Source organism: Aristolochia californica, unplaced genomic scaffold, assembly GCF_029961685.1.
Source record: "Aristolochia californica isolate CCGP_79_NKW_82.1479 unplaced genomic scaffold, dmAriCali1.0.hap1 SCAF_4, whole genome shotgun sequence".
Taxonomy (NCBI): Eukaryota; Viridiplantae; Streptophyta; class Magnoliopsida; order Piperales; family Aristolochiaceae; genus Aristolochia; species Aristolochia californica.
The window spans coordinates 32,514,658-32,532,003 of record NW_027182103.1 but is presented as its reverse complement, the minus strand read 5'-3'; the positions used below and the strand labels follow the sequence as shown (position 1 = coordinate 32,532,003).

Sequence of the window (17,346 nt, the reverse complement as noted above, 5' to 3'; positions counted from 1 at the left end):
AAGTTCCATATTTTTATTGGCTGCATGCAGTTCTTACAACATGTTTTCTTATAAATCAATTACCCTCTTCTATTATTGGTAAAAAAAATCTCCCTACTCTATATTATTACCTGATGATGATCCTTTTTTCACAGCATTTGAGAGTCTTTGGCTATCAATGTTTTGTCCATATTTCCTCCCCAAAATATTGTAAACTTGATCACAAATCTGTGAAGTGTATCTTCTTAGTCCCCATTCCTTTAGATAAGAAACCCGTTGGTTACAAATGGGTATTTATAGTGAAACACTATCCAGATGGGTCCATGGCTCGATTGAAAGCTCGTCTTGTTTCTAAAGGCTATACACAATGTTAGAAATTGATTATGAAGAAACCTTCTCTCCAGTAGCTAAATTAAACTTGGTACGTTTGTTATTATCTTTGGCAGCTAACTTTTCTAGGTAGGTCTATCAACTTGATGTAAAAAATGCTTTTCTGAATAGGGATATAAAGGAGGACATTTATATGCAGTAACCACCTGGGTATGTGGTTGAAGGGGAGTCCGTATGTCAACTACAAAAATCTATTTATGGTCTCAGACAGTTGCCTCGTGCATGGTTTGAAAATTTTAGCCAAGGACTCATACGGGCCAGATTTCACAAATGCTCGTGAGATCACTGTCTTTATTAAAGACACACCGAAGGGCAAGGTAATTTATCGCCGTATATGTTGATGACATTATTGTAACTTGCAGTTATACCAAGGGCATCCAAAAGACATAACAAAAGGATATGTACTGAATTTAAGAAAAAGGATCTCAGACTGCTCAAATATTTTTTGGGTATTGAAGTACTACAATCCAGACATGGAATTATATTATCTCTAAGGAAGTATGCCCTTGACCTATTGGAGAAGACCAGAATGCTGGGATGTAGATCAGTAGAAACTCCTATGGACTCGAATACAAAATTATGTGCAGGTACTGGTGAAGAAGTAGATGTTGAAAAATATCAAATATTAGTGGGAAGACTTATTTATCTCTGCGTAACGAGGCCAAATATTTCATATGCAGTTAGTGTGCTAAGTCAATATATGCACAAACCACAACTCAATCATTGGCAAGCACTAGAATGGATATTATGATATTTGAAAGGAGCACTAGGAAGAGGGCTCCTCTATAAAAATCATGGACACTTCAACATCGAAGGATTCTTAGATACAGATTGGGCTGGATCCCTAGATGATAGAAAGTCTACTTCGGGCTATTGTACGATGGTCAGAGGAAATTTTGTTACATGGAGGAGAGAGAAAAAATGTAGTTAAAAGGTCTAGTGTAGAAACAGAGTACAAAGCAATGGCACACACAATCAGTGAACTCCTATTGATCAGATCTCTCCTTACTGAACTACTTTTTACAAAGAAGCTCCTATGAATCTATATTGCGATAATTAGGCTGCAATTCACATCACATCAAATCTATTCTTCCATGAGAGAACAAAGCATATAGAAATAGACTGCCACTTCATATTAGAAAAATTCACTGCCAGCATCTTATCTCTCCAGCATGTATCTTCTCAGAACCAAGTTGCAGACATTCTTACCAAACCAGTCACTCACAAAATTTTATCCAACATTTGCAGCAAGATGGGCATCTACGATGTTTTCTCACCCCCAACTTGAGGGGGAGTGTTACAATGTGGGATCCACCATGGCTACACAAGCTGGTGGGACCCACCTTGATATCGAGAAGTGTCAAAAAGAGTCCTTGTACAAAGTGGCTCTAGCTAAGAAATAAGGAACATGTGCTGGAATTAAATAGAAGATTTGAAGATCAAGTGGGACCCACAAAGATAAGATCATGAGGTGGCTTCTATCTTGTTTCACGTGATTAAACAAGAGTTAGAAGTTAAGTTAAAGTAGTCTCTTAAATAAATAATGTAATCTTATAATGATAGGCTTATCTCGGAGAGTTCTAGTTGGAATGTAATCAGGAGTCCTAAAATTACTTGTACTTGGACTCTATCACCTCCTCAACTATAAATAGAGGTGATTGTAACTCGGAATTCATCAATCAAGTTTCTTATTTTTTTCTTCTCTCTCGTGTGAAGTGTTCTCTCTCTACTTTGTTTTATTTTCCTTTTCTTCTCTCTCTACTTGAGAGCTCTTTTTTTTTCTTTCTCTCTCCCCTTCTTCTAGGTATTATTCATGTGGTCCTAAATTCTACAGATATATGGGCTCCCTTGGTCATGTGGGTTTGGGCTCATCTTCCAATAGAAGAGATGGAGAAAAGATGAGCCAACGAAGGAGAGAGTTTGGATTAAGGGGAAGAAGAGGTGAGCCAACCAAATGAAGGATGGAGGTGGGACGAATTTTGGAGAAAGGAGGAGAGAGCTTTATTGCTCTACCTCTTAGACAATGCATTTATTTATAGCTTTGCAATGCCCTTAAGGCTAAAACTTTATAAATAAAGAGACATAATAGGAAAAAGTATTTACACCTTTATGCCATCTTTATGAAAAACATCCTATTTTACCCATATGCTACCACTTGGACGTGTGGACTCACTAGCCTCTAACTTGTGGACTTGAGCCCATCTTCCAACACTCTCCCTCAAGATAGAGGAAAAAAACATCATAGATACCTAGCTTGCCACATATAAAGGATAAGATTTTAGATGTAACTGGTTTAGTAAGGATATCTGCTACCTGCTCTTGAGATGAAACATGTTTGAGGAAGATTATACCTGCTAGAAATTTCTCCCATATAAAGTGGCAATCCACCTCAATGTGTTTAGTCCTTTCATGGAAGACTGGATTTGAAGTAATATGAACGGCTGCTTGGTTATCACAATGTAGACCCATGGGACCTCCTTGATAAATCCTAATTCGGTAAGAAGGGTCTTGATCCATAAGAGCTCACTAACTGTGTGGGCCATAACTTTGTATTCTGCTTCGGCTCTAGATCTTGCAACCACATTTTGCTTCTTACTTTTCCATGTAACCAAATTTCCTCCAATAAGAGAGCAATATCCAGATGTAGACTTCCTATCATCAGGTGATCCAACCCAATCTGCATATAAGAACCCTTCTATGTTGAAGTGCCTATGTTTTTTTATAAAGTAATCCTCTCCCAGAGCTCCTTTCAGGTATTGTAATATTCTCTCCAAGGCATGGCAATGGGTAAGGTGTGGTTTATGCATGAATTGACTCACACGCTTACAAAATATGATATGTCTGGTCTAGTTACCGTGAGATAGATCAGTTTGCCCACAAGTCTTTGATATTTGCTAATATCAATATCTTCTTGACTAGTTGTACATAATTTTACATTTGTATCCATAAATGTGTCAACTGGTCGACACCCCTTCATTCTTGTTTCTTCGAGGAGATCAAAGACATATTTTTGTTGAGACAATATTATCCCATGTTTGGATTGAAGAATTTCTATGCCCAAAAAATAATTAAGTAGTCCCAAATCTTTAGTTTTGAATTTCTGACATATCATGTTTTTCACTTCTTGTATGCTATGTGCATCATTGCTAGTTAAGATAATGTCATCAACATATATAGCTAATAATATTTTTCCTTTGATGGTATCTTTAAAATATATCGAATGATCTACTGAGCACCGATGAAAAGCAAACCATAGTAGCGCTTGACTAAGTTTATCAAACCAAGCCCGAGGGGACTGTTTAAGCCCTTATAAGGATTTTTGTAACCGGCATATCGACTCCCCCTCAACCACATAACCATGTGGTTGAACCATATAAATTTCCTCGCATATATCACCATTTAAGAAGACATTCTTTACATTGAGCTGATATACGAGCCACAATGAGTTTGTAGCAAAAGATAAGAGGATATGTACCGAATTTAACTTTGCAACAGGAGAGAAGGTCTCCTCATAATCCACCCCATAACACTGAGTGTATCATTTAGCAATGAATCGGGCTTTAAGGTGAGCAACGCACCCATCCGGGTTATGTTTAACCGAAAAATTGTTACAACCGACCGATATTTTTCCTTTTGGGAGCGATGCTAAGTACCAGGTTTGATTCTCATATAATGTGTGAATTTCCTCATCCATAGCCACCTTCCATCTTGGATGCTTCAGGGCCTCATGACGGGACTGTGCAATTGAAGTAGAAGAAAGAGATGCAAGGAAATGAGAGCAATCGAAAGACAAATAATGGTAAAGTCGGAGATAGGGTGAGAAGAAGTACATGAGTGACATTCATTTCTTAAAGCAATAGACTGAGTATCAAATTCCGGCCCAAACATAGGAGACCTTAGGTGGATCCAAAAACACCACAAGTGAGGTGGCGGCCGATGCTTCGAGGGGTTGAGTAATATCGACATTGAAGGGCACAAGTAGATAAGGAGTGGTAGGATTTCTTCCTCTTCCTCCAATTTCTTTGCCTCCTCTATTTCCGTCATCGACGACAGGTGCTCGCCAGCCCTGTGCCTTCAATCTGCATCGTCTCGACGAAAAACCAGAGTACAGAGAGATATCTAAGTTGGGAGAAAATAATTTCTACCAACCCAGCGTGAAGTCGATTTCACACGTCTGAAAGTCACACGTGTGAGATCATAAACAAGTAAAGAAAAAAAAACTCTTTGTCCCTTATGGCTCTTGAAGAAATTGAAAAAACATTTTAGTGGAAATACATTTCTAGAGACTATTAGTGGTTTTTTCAATAATTTTGAAAATACATTTTTAGTAGAAATATAGGAACCATTAGTGCCTCATTTTTTTGGAAACATTTTTCTAATTAGAAATTTTTATTAAAAAATCATATAATTTTCTAAGTAAGATTTTCTTGCCAAGATGGGCTAGAAAATCGTATAGAAAATTTTTGAATAAGTATTTGACAATTGAAGCTATAATACTTTTAGCATGAGTCAATTTTCATAGCAATTTTGAGTTTGACATTTTATTTGATTAAAAATTTATCAATAAGTATAGTAATATATTAGATTGATTATTAATTTTTATTTATTTCCCTAGAAGTGGCAATAAGAGGTCCATTTAACTTTCCTAAGAAAATTTTAAAATATTTCTTGTAATTTTCTAGTAAGTCTCTAATAGTAATAGGATTTTATTTAAAGGTTTTTTTTGGAAATATGTATCGTAGGAAAAATATTTCTAGTTTTTCCTATAATATAAATTTTCAATCAGGGCACTAAGGAAGCCATAGTAAATTTATGGCCAGATTCAAAAATTACAAAATAAGCTAGACAACATTTGCGGTAAAAATAATTAGTATTGGTGGGTTCTAATCTATTATCGAGATTCAATCCCAAACCTCCCTATCATTTTTTTTAAATGTATGCATAATTTTATAGATAATTTAATTTGACATATATTTTATGTAGAGTATTAAATGTAGGTTAACCTCGAACTCGGCTAGACCTCGAACTCAAACTCGAACTCGGTTCAAATTATTAGGCTTGAGCTCGATTAAAATTTTAGGCTCGAGGTTAGCTCGGCTTGAGCTCGAGTTTGAAATCTTTAAATCAAGCTCGGGTCGAACATAAGAAGATTCAGACTCAGCTTGATTCGATGCTACCCTTATGATCAATTTTAAGTAGAGGTCATGCCCAATTTTATGTAGAGGTCAAACCCAATTTTATATAAAATATATGCCTAATTTTATGTAAAATGTATGCCCAATTTTATGTAAAATGTATGTATAATTTTATATACAATTTATTTGACATGTATTTTTTGAAAAGTTTTAAATGTATGTTGGAACTCGAACTCGAGATATGTAATTTTTGAAAAGTTTTAAATGAATGTTGAAACTTGAGTTCGGCTCGAGCTTGGCTTGAACTTGGTTAAAATTATTGGGCTCGAGCTCGATAACAATTTTAGGCTCAAGGCTAGGCTCAACTCGAGCTCGAGTTTGAAATAGTTAAATCAGGCTTGGCTCGAGTATAAGTAGGTTCGGGCTCGGATCGGCTCGATGCCACCCCTAGCCACAGGGGTATTTTTGTAATATTTTATAAGTGTAATGAGAAAAAGCAAGTATTGATTTAGAATAAACAAGGGTTTTAAGTTCTCTTCAATGAGCTTAGGGGCGTGTTCACCTTAACGAATCTAGGGTTATCAAGCTTCCATTTGACATGATTTTTTTTTCTCTTCTTCTTCCATCTGGGATAGTAACTACAGAGCGGGAACACAATGAGCGATTCTTTCCCGAGAAAAATGGCCATGTTCGATCTATAGGGAGAAATACGTAATGGTTTAAGCACTGGGAGAAGCATTGCGTGATGGAATGCGTGAATCTTCTAATAAAATTGTTAGTTTCTTCCCTTGCCATGGATCGAGTCACCCTTCTTTCCTCTCTTCCCTCCATGGATGATTTTGACGTTGGAAGAGAATTCTTGTTTCATGAAAAAGTAATGTTGGAACTCAATTAAAACGAAGGAGCTTGGAGGAAGCTCAACCTTGGACCTCAAAGGGAGAAATCCGACCTAGACCTCTGAGGGAGAATCTGACCTGTAAAATATAATTTTCTCAATACTTGCCTCTCTTTTCCTTCACGTCCCCCTAAATAGGGTTGAGGAAAAAAATACAAAGATGACCCATATATCAAGTAGTTCATGCCACATTACACTGAACCAACCCAAAGTAAACCAAACCAAATAAAGTAAACCAAACCGAATTGAAATTACATGAAAAGTAAATTGATATAACTTAATTCCTATGCCTATGGATAACTCATGACACTATGGAGTCCATCACATCACCCCCCCCCCCCCCCCCCCCCCCCCCTGGAGAAAGAGCTTGTCCTCAAGCTCAAAGTATGGGTAGAGGGTGCGAAACGCCGCTAATGGCTCCCATGTCGTGTCAATGGGGTCAGCATCTGCCCATTGCACTAAGATCTCCCAATCACCCTAAATACAACGAGTTTTTAATACCTGTGTCGGAGTAGAAAGTACACGTCCCTCATGGAGTGGAGGTAGCGGCAGCAAAGGCGAATCACCTTGGAAGGCCTTTAATTGTGAGACATGAAAGACGTTGTGAATTCTGGCCTCTGGCAAAAGCTGCAATCTGTAGGCCACTATCCCAATGCGGTCCATCACCTGAAAGGGACCATAGTATTTTGGAGAGAGCTTGTGATGTTTTGAGGTTGTCAACGACAGCTGCCTGTAGTGTTGGAGACGCAACCAAACATAATCGCCAGGAGAAAAGAAGACTTCCTGGTGCTTCTTGTCATAATATTTTTTTCATAGAATTTTGTGCCTCCTGTAGATGAGTGCACACCTTAGTGATGAATGTGTCTCTTTCAATTAATGCTTGGTCCAAAGTGGCGACTTTAGAGGCCCCTGGTTCATAGTCTAAAAGACAGGGAGGTTCTCTACCATATACCACCTTGAATGGGGTTGTGCCGAGTGCACTGTGGTAAGAGGTGTTGTAACAGAACACAGCCCAGGCGAGCCACTTAACCCACTGCTTAGGTGAGTCCCCCCACGAAACAACGAAGATACATTTCAATGGTTCTGTTCACGACCTCTGTCTGACCATCAGTCTGCGGATGGTAGGCTGAAGAAAAGGCTAACGTTGTGCCCTGTAACTTGAAGAGTTCTTTCCAGAAGGTACTTGTAAAGATTGCATCTCTATCACTGGTAATTGAATTAGGCATCCCATGTAAGCGGACAATGTTATCCATAAAAAGTTGAGCGACCTGAGTTGTAGTGTAAGGATGTGCCAGAGGAATGAATTGCCCATATTTAGAGAAACGATCCACCACTACAAAGATAACAGATTTACCCGACGAAGAGGGAAGTCTATCTATGAAATCCATAGAAATATCAGACCAGACCTGTGACGGAAGCTGAAGTGGTTGTAGCAACCCCGCTGGACTTAATGTTTCAGCTTTATTCCGTTGACAAGTCTGACAAGCCGCCACATAATCAGCTATATTGCGCTTCATGCCCCTCCAATAAAATTCCCTACTAATCTGGAAATATGTTTTCTGTCGACCCTCATGTGTACTATCATGGAAGGAGGCTAAAATGTTGTGATTTGAGGGGATGTGTGGTGTAGAAAAATTCTGTTTTTTTAGAGGACGAGATTGTCCTGAACCCTCCAATGTGGTGCCGCTGTCCCCTGCTGGATGTCCTAGCATAAGGAGATAATATCCGGGTACTGTTGGGCCTCTTCCCGTATAGAATCCAACAAGAGAGCTCTGGGCTGACTGATGGCGTTTAATTGCGGCTCTGGAACATCCTGGCGAGATAAGGCATCAGCCCCTACATTCAAACTTCCCGGTTTATACTCGACAGAAAAGTCAAACCCCATAAGCTTACTTAACCAATGCTGTTGTGGTGAAGTAGTGATACACTACTCAAGAAGATACTTGAGGCTTCAATGATCAGTGTGAATAAAAAAAGAACGTCCCCAAAGATAAGGGCGCCAATACTGTATAGCTTTCACCAATCCGATCAATTCGTTCTCATAAGCTGCCAACTTGTGGTGGTGTTGGCCCAGTTGACAGCTCTAAATAAGCAATCGGGTGGCCCTGTTGGTGCAACACTGCGCCAATACCACCCCCCGAAGCATCACATTCCACTACAAAGGACTCCTCAAAGTCGGGGAGCTGCAAAACTGGGCTGATGATAAGGCGTCTTTCAATTGCTGAAAGGAATGAGCTGCAGTCTCTGACCAGGTAAAAGCATTTTTCTTGAGGAGATTGTTGAGTGGAGCTGCAAGCTGGCCATAGCTACGAATAAATTTTCTATAATATCCAGTGAGGCCCAAAAATCCTCTTAAGGCTGTAATAGATGTAGGAATAGGCCAATTTGTGACCGCCTGTATCTTACTCTGGTCTACCTTCACCCCTGATGCCGAAATAACATGGCCCAAATATGCCACTTCTGATGTGCCCATAGAACATTTTGACCGATTTAAAACCAAATGATGTGAACGTATAAGAGAAAATACCTGGTGAAGGTGCTGAAGATGTTCTTCCCAGCTGTTGCTATAGACCAAATTATCGTCGAAAAATACCAATACATATTTTCGCAATAGAGAGGAAAATACCTCATTCATGAGGGCCTGGAAGGTGGAAGGCGCATTTGATAGACCAAATGGCATTACGAGGAATTCAAAATGACCGTGATGCGTGCGAAATGCTGTTTTCTCCACATCTGATGTATGAACTCGGATTTGATGATAGCCAGATTTCAAATCGAGTTTAGTAAAAATAGTAGCTCCATGTAGCTCGTCCACCACTGGAATAGGAAATTTATATTTAATCTTATGGGCATTGAGTTGTCTGTAATCCACACAGAACCTCCGTGACTTATCATGCTTGCGGACTAGTAATACCGGTGAAGAAAAAGGAGACCTGCTGGGCTGAATAATACCCTGTGCTAACATCTGCTGGCATTGCCTTTCAATCTCATCCTTCTATAAGTGAGGGTAACGATACAGACGCACCACTACCGGTTCGGTACCCGTTTTCAAACGGATACGGTGATCACAGTGCCTAAGTGGTGGTAAGGCAGTAGGGTCCTGAAAGATATCTTCAAATTCTGTAAGTAAGTGAGATAACTTACATGTGTTTGTGGACTGGACCTGGGCAACCTGTAGTGCGGAGGTGAGTGGTGCTTGTGTGCCATGCAATATAATCTGATGTTGGTCCTCTATAAAAGACATGGTCAGAGCTTGGAAATCCCATAGTATTGGTCCCAACAATTGTAGCCATTTAATTCCTAGCACCAAATCGAATCCTGATAGTGGAATCACCAGAAAATCTGCAACAAATGCATATCCCTCAATATCAAAGTGTGTGGCTGGTGATATGCCTACACTAGTAATTTTAGCCCCATTGGCTACGGATATAGACAAACCAGTCTGTTGCTGTACTACTAACCCAAGTTGATCTGCCACCTGCTGACTGATGAAATTATGTGTACTACCCGAGTCAACTAAAGCCAGTAACTGTAAATGATGTAATTGGGCTTTAACCTGCATTGTGCTTGCACTGCGTAGACCAGTCATAGCATGAAGGGAAATCTCAAGACCTTCTTGGTCAGTTTCACAATGTCCTCCTCTGGTGGTATTTCTTCTCCATACTCCCACAGACATATACTGAATAATCGTTTGCAGTGGTGTCCAATGACATACTGCTCATCACAGTTAAAACAGAGGCCCTTGGTCTTTCTTTGGTCCACTTCCGGTCTAGTAATTTTTTTGAAGTAAGGAGCAGGCGGAGCCGAATTAGAGATGTCTGGGTGTGGGGCTGCACTGTCTCTAAATCTTGGAGGTCCAAAGGATGGGTTTGGCGCTGAGGCATTGTGCCTCCCTGGCCAAGCTGGTTTTCTGACCAGTGACTCCTTTAGAACACGCTGCTTGTGCTCAATTGCCCTGGCTAAATTCATAGTGTGGTCTAAATCTGTAGGAGCATGTAATTTAGCTTCTAAACGCAGAGCTTCTGTCAAACTAGTAGTAAAAATATGAACATACTGTGTGTGGCTAACAAACTGGTTTGCTTGGGCGAACCTTTCCTGGAAGGTCTTTTGGTACACCTCTAGTGTTCCAGTTTGTTTGTAATTGATTAATTCTCCCAAGGGATTGCTACTAGCTGGAGGACCAAATCTCATCATGCAAGACTGTCTAAAAGTTGCCCAATCCTGAACCACTTGGTCATTTCAGAATTGGTGGTACCATAGAAGCGCTTCATCGAGCATGTGGTAGGCGGCCAAATACACTTTCTCATCCACATGTGTTTTTTGATGATAAAAGAACTGATCACACTTGGCTAACCAAATCAAAGGGTCCTTAGACCCATCATACGTAGAAAAGTCAAGTTTTAAATACCTGGGCACAATGTTTGGTCCTTGAACGGTAGGCCCCAGATGGGGATGGTGTTGATGCATTGGTGATTGTGGGGGAGGTGGTGGGTGGAATTGATGGTGGTCGACCGGTGGAGAGTAGGCAGCTGGTGGTTGGGCTCGTGTATCATGGTCCTCTTGTCGCCGGAGGAGAGCTTGGATGGAAGCATCCATTGATTTTATTGCCTCACGCAAATCAGAGGTTGTTTGACGCACCTCTACCAGGGCATGAGCCTGGTTATCTGTCCACTACCTAGTATCTTCCACTAACTGTCTCAAATCGTCAGGGGAAGAGGAATCCCCAAGGGTGGACATGTCTAATACCAAGATGTTAGGTTCTTCCCTTGCCATGGATCGAGTCACCCTTCTTTCCTCTCTTCCCTCCATGGATGATTTTGACGTTGGAAGAGAATTCTTGTTTCTTGAACGAGTAATGGTGGAACTCAATTAAAACGAAGGAGCTTTGGAGGAAGCTCAACCTTGGACCTCAAAGGGAGAAATCCGACCTAGACCTCCGAGGGAGAATCTGACCTGTAAAATATAATTTTCTCAATACTTGCCTCTCTTTTCCTTCACGTCCCCCTAAATAGGTTGAGGACGAAAATACAAAGATGACCCATAGGTCAAGTGGTTCACGCCACATTACACTGAACCAACCCAAAGTAAACCAAACCAAATAAAGTAAACCAACCGAATTGAAATTACATGAAAAGTAAATTGACATAATTTAATTCCTATGCCTATGGATAACTCATGATGCTATGGAGTCCAATTTCTGGAATTGAGAGAGATTTTGCTAAGGCCACAGAGAGGATGGTTGGACGACCTCAAATATCCGAGCAGGGAATTCCAGAGGTGCAGTCCAGAGAAGGGAATTTCAGAGCCTGGAAATCCGAAATTGGGGACCCATAAAATCTGAAATCGAAGGGGTATTCAGCACAACCTTCGTCGGTAATGGCTGATTATGGTTCGACATAAAAAAACCCCTTCTCACGGCCAACAGAACGTCTCCTAAAATAGAAGATGGAAAAATTCCGATCGTGTTCTGTCTCGGCGAAACAGTTTGGCCAACCTCGAGGTTCCTTGGCCCAACCCCATTATGTTTCACATGCCGTCGACGAGCGCCAACCATATTTGAAATTTCAGCCCTGACTTGCTGCTGTTCGCTGTCTAAAAAAGTGGGAACCCCATTTAAAAGATTGTTGGGGTAAGTTTCTACGACTACTTGCTCCGAATTTTGTCTGGCTTGTTCTCAAGTTCCTCATTTTTTTAAGAACACACTCTCGAGTTGCGTTGAGGGTTCTGTTGGGCTGAGAAATAGAGGGGTTACTCGTCTAAGGTGGAAGGGATAGTCTTGCTTCCTGTTCCATATTATTTGGCCCAGGTTGCTTCATTATGTAGTGGAATTCAAAAACGCCCTATAATTTTCATTCAATCTTTCGGGAAGATAGGGAAAATGGACGAGGCGTTCAGCTATTTGATGAAATGCCTGAAAGAAAGGCGGAGTACTGGATTTCTATGCTAAGAAGTTTTGTTGAACAGGGGAATAGAATGAATTATATTATTGTTTATGTGCACAATATCAAATTCTTGGCGGAACAATGCCGCACAGAGCATGATAATGTTATTTTTTCAATTACTTTGAAGGCTTCTTCAGAATTGCGTGATTTCAACGAAGGGAGGAAGCTCCACTCTCTTATTTTTAAAGTGGGGAGTATAGATAGTTTTGTTTCAATGGGTCTTATTGACATATATGCTAAGTGTGGAACTGCTGAATTTGCTCGTGATGTGTTCAATGAAGTCTCAGAGAAGGATGTGGTTTAATGGACTTCCATGATTGCAGGTTACGTTCAAAATGATGGTGTGGAATGAGGGTTGAATTTATTTAACGAAAGGTGATGGATATTAGTTGAGCCCAATGAGTTTATAGTAGGACTCCTTAATGCATGCTTGAAGCTCGCTGCCCTGCATTAGGGGAAATGGGTTCATGGTTATATTATTAAGAATGGAGTTTCCTTGAATTCCTTACTAGGAATTTGTTTGTTGGATATGTATGTGAAATGTGGAACATTGTTGATGCTCATTGCATATTTAATGAATTACCTGCCATTGATCTAGTCTCATGTCAACACTACACAAAGAGGCCATCCTAGCTAGGCCATGGAGCTATTTATAGAAAAGAAGTGGGAAACTATGGTTCCCAATTCTATAACTATAACTGGTCTTCTTTCTATATGTTCGCAGTTAAGGAATGTGAACATGGGTCGAGTTGTCCATTCGCTTGCCATTCAATTTGGATTAGTTGAAGATGCTTTAGTAAAGAAGGTTGGGCAATTTGCTGAACATGGGTTTCACAACGATTCACTTGAATTGTTTGGTAAAATGAATGTTGTTGGACTAGAACAGGTAACTTACCTGGATTTGTTCAGTGCTTGCGCTCATGATATTTTAATACAACATGCTGGCCAATGTGATGAACTTGGACGGGCTCCAACGACTGAAACTGTGACTTCAGGGTGGCTGTTCTCAGTACAGTAGGGTATGCACCTAACAAGCCACCTAAAGAGGCTTATGGGTTCTTCAACAAAATGATATCTGCATGTGCCATTCTTGGAGCTCTTGAGACTGAGATGATGATGAAATTTTCTTTTCTGCTACTATTGTAGTGGAGACATATGTTGGCATGGTTAGAAGGATACATGACGACTTTTAAATTTTCTGATGCTATGGCAGTACAGAAAACAATGCTGCAAATTGAGATGGGAGGTGTAGCGACAATGTTGCACTCTATTTCAATGGGAAGGCTTCAACTTGCCGAGGCAATGAATGCCAACTTCCCTGCTGCTGTGTTGTGGACTCAATAGCACACCGAGTCACACAATGAAGGAGGCAACAACAACTCACTCAATAGGATTTATTTCTTATATTATTTTGAGTAGGATTTATTTCTTATATTGTTTTTAGTAGGATTTATTTCTAATTACTTTATATGTAAGGGCATTATGGGGAATTATTGTAACCCTAACCGTAAAACTCCATGACGTGACCTATTTAAGGGAAAAGAATGAATGAAATAGGTAAGCTATGAGATTTTAGAATAACCTAGTGTGAACAGGTTGAGATCACCTCTTGATCTCGAGTTTAGGGTTTACTCTAAAAATCCAACTTATCCTTCACTCTCCATTGCCATCCATCTTCACCCAAATACATCCACCATCATCCCTTCTAATAAAAGGAGCTTCTTGCCCCTTTTCCGAGCCCAAAGAGGAGGTCTGTCCTCCTTCTCGGCAGCAACAGCTAGAGAGGTCTCAATTCCTCCCTTACCGAGCAGAAAAGTGAGGATCTTCATCCTCCAATCTTGAGCAATCCTGGTACAACGTGGGAGTTGATCATAGCAGCAAAGAAGAGGTAATAATCTATCCCAAACTCATGTTTCAAGTAATTTAAGAAAGAAGGATTGCACTCTTAGCTAGAGCAGCGACAAAGAGGGCCAAACCCTCTTTGCCGTGAGCAAGAAAAGAGAGCACCTTGCTCTAGCAAGGTCAGCATTTTTGTGGGGTCTCCTACCTATCACAGCAACTCGGTAGGACCATCAAAAGAGGATGGTCTAAATGATACTTACTTGGCAGCACTCTGCCGGCTTAAGTCTTCTGGTTTTTCGATGATAGCAATGAACAAGTTTGGTAGTTCTTCAGGTGAATGCCAAATATTAAAGAACTTAGAAATGACAAAAAAGTTGTCGATGTTGCTGCCTTACTTGGAAGATCAACTGGCTTGGTGCTGATTAATTGCTCTGCTAGCTCTGAAACTATTGGAGTCCTGAATCGAGCTATTGATTTGGGCTGCTGCATTGTCCTGGAAAAAATGAAACCACTTACATCTCAAATGGATGATTTTGAAAAATTTGTTTTCAACTTGCGCCAAATACGTTGTGAATCAACTGTTGGAGCTGGTCTTTCTATGATAACTTCGTTAATCTGTATAATTGCATCTGGAGACATTGTGCACCATGTTGTTTGGAGTTTAAGTGGTACACTTGGGTATGTGATGAGTGAGTTAGAAGATGGGAAGCCATTCAGTCCAGTTGTCCAAGCAGCTACAAGTCAGGGGTATGCAAAACCAGATCCACGTGATGACCTTGGTGAGATGGATGTTGCAAGAAAGGGTTTGGTCTTTGCACCAACTTCTCAGCCCAATTTCAGAAACATTGTTGCTGCCAAGTCAGACCTCCAACATAGTTTTGTTGATATGATAAAAGATCATCCACAATGCCAATTGGCCGACAAGTCAATTGTGCCCTTTGTATTGTTTTTTATTTTTTGTAGGGCCATAGCAGCAATGTATGCATAGACAAGTGAAGGACCACTGGATGAACTTGCACAGTCAACAGTAATTTGGAATCAGCTCAATCCGGTTACTAAATTACTGGGGACATGTTGCATTTTGCCAATGAGGCAGCCGTTGGGGCAGATCGCACAAGGGCTGTTAATGTAGAAGCAGAAGTTGCCAGAATGGAGTAGGTGATAGTTAACTTGTTATGGGGTTGCTTAACCGTATTGGGGTGTGCTACAGTAAGTGATGCTGACAATGTTGGCTTATAAAAATAAATAAATAAATAAATTTATTTTTTTTGTTTCTTGGGTGGAATGCTCTAGTTTTGTCATCCAAAGGGCTTACATAGATACCGTGGATGCTACTTGGGAACAGGTGGAGACGTTCGACAAGCAGACCTTACCTTCGAGCTAGAGGAAAAACTCTTTCTCCTAGGGGGGGGGGGGGGGGTGTAATGTTATGCACGCAATAACATTGCTAAGTTATTTAGAGTCTAATTAATTATTTTTCTTTACTTTGCTTTATTTTATTTCAATTAAAGAATTAAAAGGGTATACGGGCATTTTTGTAATATTTTATTTTGAACCTTGTAAGGGTGAACCCTATTTAAGGGATAAGAGTAATGAGAAAGAACAAGTATTGATTTAGAATAAAAAAAGGTTTTGATTTCTCCTCAACGAGCTCAGGGGTGTGCATTCTCCTTAACGAACCTAGGGTTATCAAGCTTCCCTTTAGCTTGATTTTTCGTTTTTTCTCTTCTTCTTCCCTACATATCACTATGTTAGATCCAGGATCATAATAGTCACATCCTGAGATACAAGCATCCTCCGAAGGGTAAGATTGTAACAGACATACCCTTTCTGGGTGCGAGAGTACTACAAAAAAATACACCTCAAAGAATGAGGATCAAGTTTACTCTTTTGTGGAGATGTGACATGGACAAAACATGTACATCCAAAAACCATAAGAGGAAAAGAAAAGGGATCTTTAGCATGAAATAAAATAGAGTAAGGAGTTTTATGGCTAAGAACAGATGAATGTAACCTATTGATAAGAAAACAGGCCGTAAGTATAGCATGAGGCCAATAAAAGTAAGGTACCTTCTTGGAGTAGAGGAGGCCCTGAGCAACTTGTAGAAGATGTTAATTCTTTCTTTTAGCAACATCATTCGTTTGAGGGGTATAGACACACCATGTTTGATGGATAAGCCCATTACCATCACAAAATGATTGGAACTCACTAGATAAGTATTCCTTAGCATTATCAAACCTAAGAATTTGATTTTTTTTCCAAATTGAGTTAATACCATAACATGAAAGGCTTTAAAGATAGTAAAGATTTCAAATCATTCTTTAAAAAGATATAACCAAGTGACTCAGGTAAAATCATCAACAAATGTAACAAAGTTTTTAACTTGAGAAATATTAGAGACACACAAAGGTCCCCATACATCAGGGTGTCCTAAACAAAAGGAACAACACTAGTAGTTGTAAGGTGAGGAGAATATGTAATCCTATGGTGTTTACTCAATTGACAAACCTCACAATTGAAAATAGAGAGTGATTTTAACGAAGGAGTAAATGACGAAGGGAAGGTGTAGATGGATGGCCAAGATGGTTGTGCCAAAGTTGTCCCTCGGATGTAGTGAATGATAGGGCAGCTAATGGAGGAAGATTGAAACCCCTTTTTTTATGGCTGCCAACAATCACCCATTTCGTAGTTAGATCCTGAAATGTACAAGACGAGGGAGAGAAAGTGATAGAGCAATTCAATTTTTATTGTTATTTGACTAACCGAAAGCAAGTCTAAAGGAAATTGAGGGACAAATAAAACATCTTGAAGAGGGATAGAGGATGTAAGAGACAAGGAACCCTTGCCAAGTACCTTGGTTTGGGTACTATTAGCAATAGTAACAAATTTATGGGGTAGACATGGAGAAAAGGAATGAAGCATGTGTTTTTAACTTGACAAATATTCGGAGGCCCCAAAGTTGATGATCCAAAAGGAAGAGGAAGAAGAGGAGAAAGCATACCTGAGGCAATGGTGGTAGCAGTAGTAGGTAACGATGAAAGGGAAGATTCCATAAGAGACTTCCATCTTCTGAAATGTGGTATAGTCATCAGTAGTGAGAGTCATTTTTCTAGATTGGGAGTCAGCCTTTTCTTCCCATTTATCAACATTAATGGAAGTTGG

The 17,346-nt window shown here is 40.0% G+C and overlaps 2 protein-coding genes across 2 annotated transcripts; both read left to right on the top strand.

The window, feature by feature from the left end:
- Positions 1-12,306: 12,306 nt before the first annotated feature.
- LOC137963215 (pentatricopeptide repeat-containing protein At2g03380, mitochondrial-like) lies at positions 12,307-13,685 on the top strand. The gene is made up of 3 exons (XM_068810386.1): positions 12,307-12,639; positions 13,066-13,227; positions 13,488-13,685. Exons 1-3 carry the CDS (start codon positions 12,307-12,309, stop codon positions 13,683-13,685), a joined length of 693 nt encoding a protein of 230 aa, XP_068666487.1.
- An 835-nt stretch (positions 13,686-14,520) lies between these two features.
- LOC137963214 (homoserine dehydrogenase-like) lies at positions 14,521-15,171 on the top strand. Its single transcript, XM_068810385.1, has 2 exons — positions 14,521-15,041; positions 15,147-15,171. Exons 1-2 carry the CDS (start codon positions 14,521-14,523, stop codon positions 15,169-15,171), a joined length of 546 nt encoding a protein of 181 aa, XP_068666486.1.
- The last annotated feature ends 2,175 nt before the right edge of the window (positions 15,172-17,346 follow it).

What these genes read in the sequence shown, in the direction of transcription:
- LOC137963215 (XM_068810386.1), top strand. Translation starts at nt 12,307, where the DNA reads ATGCCTGAAAGAAAGGCGGAGTACTGGATTTCTATGCTAAGAAGTTTT. An exon ending in AAGTCTCAGAGAAGGATGTG is followed by an intron (nt 12,640 to 13,065) that starts GTTTAATGGACT and finishes ATATGTTCGCAG; the next exon opens with TTAAGGAATGTGAACATGGG. An exon ending in ATGTTGTTGGACTAGAACAG is followed by an intron (nt 13,228 to 13,487) that starts GTAACTTACCTG and finishes CTACTATTGTAG; the next exon opens with TGGAGACATATGTTGGCATG.
- LOC137963214 (XM_068810385.1), top strand. Translation starts at nt 14,521, where the DNA reads ATGCCAAATATTAAAGAACTTAGAAATGACAAAAAAGTTGTCGATGTT. An exon ending in AGAAACATTGTTGCTGCCAA is followed by an intron (nt 15,042 to 15,146) that starts GTCAGACCTCCA and finishes TATTTTTTGTAG; the next exon opens with GGCCATAGCAGCAATGTATG.